Raw genomic sequence first — 4299 nt, forward strand, 5'->3', positions numbered from 1 at the left:
TCCTTTTTAAAAAACACTTTATTGTTAAAGAAAAAAATTAAAAGCTTCTTGGTCAACAACAAGGGGGCCCAGGGTCACTTCAGCTCGCCACTCCTCCTCTAAAGAACAGACAGACTCAGTTGGCACCAGAGATGAAGAATAAATATGCTGTGACTGATTGCCGACATGCAGTACCTGTATCTGCATCCAGGCCTCGAGCTTTCCTCATTCCACAGCCAGATTCACAACATGCACAAAGCTGGTCTTTACCACCAGCTGCCCTCCACCTACTGAACAGTTCAGAGTCAAGGGAGACGTCCTGAAAACTGCTCAAGAGCTCAGAGTCCTTCAAACAAAGGTTTGTACCGTGTGTGGAAGGAGCACGCCTTGTGCTCAGTGGTGACTGCAGACGACGCTGGGATGGCCTTCAGCTGGCAGGTGATGTACATCTGCTGAAACCAGAACCATGACAGTCATGCAGGTGACCACTTTGTCAGCATGCGGTTTTTTTTTTTACATACCGTCTTCAGCAGGGGAAAGCTGCGGGCCTCCACCTGAAACTGGAGCCGATCAGGCTGAGACTGAGGCCTGAACCTGGACCTGGAGCGTCCATCACCCAGACACCTGAGAGAAAATGTCCAGCATTCATCATCCCAAGAAACAGGCCTTCTCTTAACATGCATCTGCCTCCAAAACCTACCCGTGGTTCTTTATGAAAGCGTGTCCCGGTTCAGACGTGGAGTCCGGGGTCGTGGTAGCGACGCAGCTGTCCACCAACACCCTGAGGGGGGTGTGAGCGGACTGCACGACCGACGCCTGCATGTTCACCACATCTGTGAGAGAGTAGGCGCTGGACGTTCTCTCAGACTCCCAGTCATCTAAAGCAGGATTAAAATTATGTTTTGCAAAATCCTGTTTTCCAGCTGTAGTCCAGCGTTCCTGTCACCCACCGGTCATGAGCTGCAGAGAGAAGTACAGCTGCTCCTCAGCCACCTCAGTGTCTCTGTAGGACGTCCAGGCGGGATGCAAAGAACCACTGCTCACGCTGTGCTTCCTGAAAATCAAACCAAGTCGTACAGAGTCTTTGACCCCTCATCTATTCTCCCTCGTCAGTGCCAGATTCAAACAGTTTTTGGATTTCCTGCAGGTGTCTGGACTGTACGCCAACACCACAGAAGGAGGAAACGTTCGCTGCTTTGCCCGTCAAACACTTGAGAGATGTCCGTGCTTCTACACCTTCAGCTCCAGGATTCATGGTCTCATTTGTTGTCACGATAAGGATAAAGAATTAACCAGGATACAATGGGTTCGAGGGCCCACAAACAATTTTAGTAGTTTTTACTTTGATGAGGTCGGTTTGGGCCTTAAAGGTGAGAAGTAAAGTGATGCCTCCCCATAGGGAACAGTATCTTTCATGTACACGAGGTGACTTTTAAAGCCTTTTAGCTCCGGTTTTATCAGAGGGGAGGATGTGCAGTTTGTGTGGGCCAACCCTAGACAGACTGAAGAAATCCTTCAAACTAAAGCTGGATTTATACCTTTACATTTCTGGGTAAAAGCCAATGCACCTAGCCTCCATGCCCACCCCACGTGCTACAGTGGGAGCCACACTGTGGCCAACAAGCATTTCCTCTCCATTATAACCTCGTGTCAGGCTACAGAAATACCAAACTGCAGCTGTGTCCCAAATTCATACCACATATTTCTATGCAACTCTTTTACAGAGGACGCTGGACTTCAAACGCAGCCAATTCAATTCTTAAAGTCTCTTTCCGGTGATTTTACTTTTGTTTTCCAAGATTTCTCTGGAGCCGTTTCACCACCTTGGCAGGAGAAAAGGGCTCAAAAGAAATCAGTTGCATTTAGTATACATACTGTGTGGTTTGAGCAGACAGGTGATGTGATAGACTCAGTATGGATCTGGGCCACAGTGTGCTGCGCTGGCTTCTCCTACAAGTTTCAGGTGCTGGCACAGATTTTTTTATTTTTTAGAAGTGAACAATTTGAAGAAATGCTCAGTAAGCTTAGTCCCAGAAAGGTTTCTGATTTCCATTTTTAGCAACAAACCCTCCCATGGTTTGTGTGTTCAGTAAGAACTCAGTGGCCTATATTAAAAGGTAGAACCAGCGTGTTGAGACGTTAAATCTTTTATTGCGGTTTGCTATTACACATAATGCTGATTTCCTCAGCGTCCCACAGTAAACTAAAGTGGGTCTTTGCAGGCTGATCCAGATTTCAGTTCACCTCGGGTAGTGGCACTCCACATCAATGACAGCTCTCTGGCTCCTTATGATGGGACTTCTGTCAGACACCCCAGGGTTGTAGACCAGAGTGAAGGCATACATGAAGGTGTCCTCCGTTAGCTAAGGGAAAGAGTGCCATCGTTTAAGAGTCTGACAGACATTCCTTTACTGAAAGTGCAATATCAGATCATTATATGAAGAGACTCCTCATACCAGCAGTGTGCTGCCACAGCCATGCAGCTCAGACTCAAAGATCAGCACATGAGACAGGTGGTCGACGTCGGTGGCTGAACAACCACCGAGTGTGACTTCCTCTGGCTTTGCCAGCTTGCCGAGGCCCAGCAGGTCCTGGCTGGCTTCCACCTGGACCCTACTTTCCCCACACCTCACTGCAACACGACCGCCCTTCGCCAGCTGCCGCATTTTAAACTGCACAGGAGGCCTCTTCACCAGATCCACCGGATCCTCTGGAAACCTCCAGGAGAGCGGTTCACCTGCCGCCTGGAGCCGTCCGTCCTGGAGCCATCCAGCTCGCTGAGCAGAATCCCTGGAGTGCTCTCTCTCAGGTTCTGCCACCGGCTCAGCTTCCACTTCAGCTTCGACCCCCCAGTAGGTTGGCACTGTCAAACTGAGGAACCGAGCTCCACTAAGCCTGACGCATGCGAGCACAAAGCCAAACACAATAAGCCGCCTGGACCCCATTGTTGCAAACAGACAGTTTCTTTGCCGCTGTCTTAAGCGTGACCACTGAAGCAGACGGAGGAAGTGACTCCGCCCTCGGCCTAATTAGCCCGATCCCTTTCCACACGTGTGGATCTCACAGCTGCACCTCCCTCTCTAATTGGTCAGTGTGTAACAGTGAACCATCCAGTGCTGAGCCACAGGTGCTCCACACGCTGCAGGGAGGGTTTTACTGCTTCCAAATGTCTCTCTGTTTAACCAACATTCATTCAGGCAAAACCTTCTTTCATTTGGAGAAAACTCACGCTGCTTTTTTTCATGGGACACCTGAGAGAAAAGTAAAATAAAAGATAAAGTCATACGAAACTTTACGCACTGAATGGAGTAATTTAATAATAGTCATGATAATAAATCGAGTGGTGAAAGAAACTGAGGTTCTACTTTTCTCTTGCATTTCTACTTTCATTTCTACTTTCATTCATGTGACAGTTATGGTTACTTGTTTTGTCCAAAGAGGGAATTTTCACTGTACAATAAAACAGCAGACTGGAAAAATACAGTCCAGTTAATGTTTGTCGTTTCTGTTTGAAACACGACGATTAATGAATCATCAATTTCATTGCACTGCAGTTTACCAGCATATAAAGTAGTTAAAATGAGCTCAACTTGACTTGACTCCTGTTATTGTATTGCAACATTTATTTAAGATTTAAGATCTGTATTGATATCTACACATTTCCTATAAATACATGGACAACACAGAGGGAAACATGTGAAATATCTTTTCTCCAGTAAACCACGAGGCTGAGAAATTCAGCTCGACTGTGTTTCTGTAACGTGAGCAGAGATCACGAGTGACTCATTATTACAGAAAACAGAGACATAATAGGTAAACCTCGGTTAGATAACCAACAATTAGCCTCATTATGATAATGTCCGCTGATGCGTGTTGGTTTTTAGGAATGTATCATCTGATTGTGTCCGTGTGGATGTTGGACGTCCTCCACGGAGCCCCAGGAAGGCTGCTCCCCTGTTTCCTTCAGTTATCTCTGGAAGTGGCACGTCTGCGTAGGATGTCTGAAATAACACCACATCTCAAGGTCGGGGGGGGGGGGGGGGGGGGGGGCGGCCAGTAACCATAGCAACAGTGCCTAAGTAATGAAATATGCCTGTCATTCACAGATTTCAGGATGCTGTGATTTACTGGAGGGTGAAATGTATCTGTGAAGGTGAAGAGAGTCAATACTCAGAGTCAATGCATTTCCACAACTTCCTGCTTTACTACAACATATATACACACATTTTCTCTTTGTCTGCAGAGTACAAGCAGTGAGCACATCTGCTCAGCGACAGCAACGTTAACATGAACTGTTCACACATTCGTCTGGTTTCATCC

At 47.1% G+C, this 4299-nt stretch overlaps 1 protein-coding gene across 1 annotated transcript; it reads right to left on the minus strand.

The window, feature by feature from the left end:
* Window positions 1-317: 317 nt before the first annotated feature.
* LOC139199582 (zona pellucida sperm-binding protein 3-like) lies at window positions 318-2924 on the minus strand. The gene is made up of 6 exons (XM_070828632.1): window positions 2436-2924; window positions 2224-2342; window positions 930-1033; window positions 680-857; window positions 501-603; window positions 318-431 (listed from the first exon to the last, which is right to left on the minus strand). The coding sequence occupies exons 1-6, from the start codon at window positions 2922-2924 to the stop codon at window positions 318-320; spliced, it is 1107 nt and encodes a 368-aa protein (XP_070684733.1).
* Between the last annotated feature and the right edge of the window lie 1375 nt (window positions 2925-4299).

The sequence above is a fragment of the Pempheris klunzingeri genome, chromosome 4 (genome assembly GCF_042242105.1).
Source record: "Pempheris klunzingeri isolate RE-2024b chromosome 4, fPemKlu1.hap1, whole genome shotgun sequence".
NCBI lineage: Eukaryota > Metazoa > Chordata > Actinopteri > Acropomatiformes > Pempheridae > Pempheris > Pempheris klunzingeri.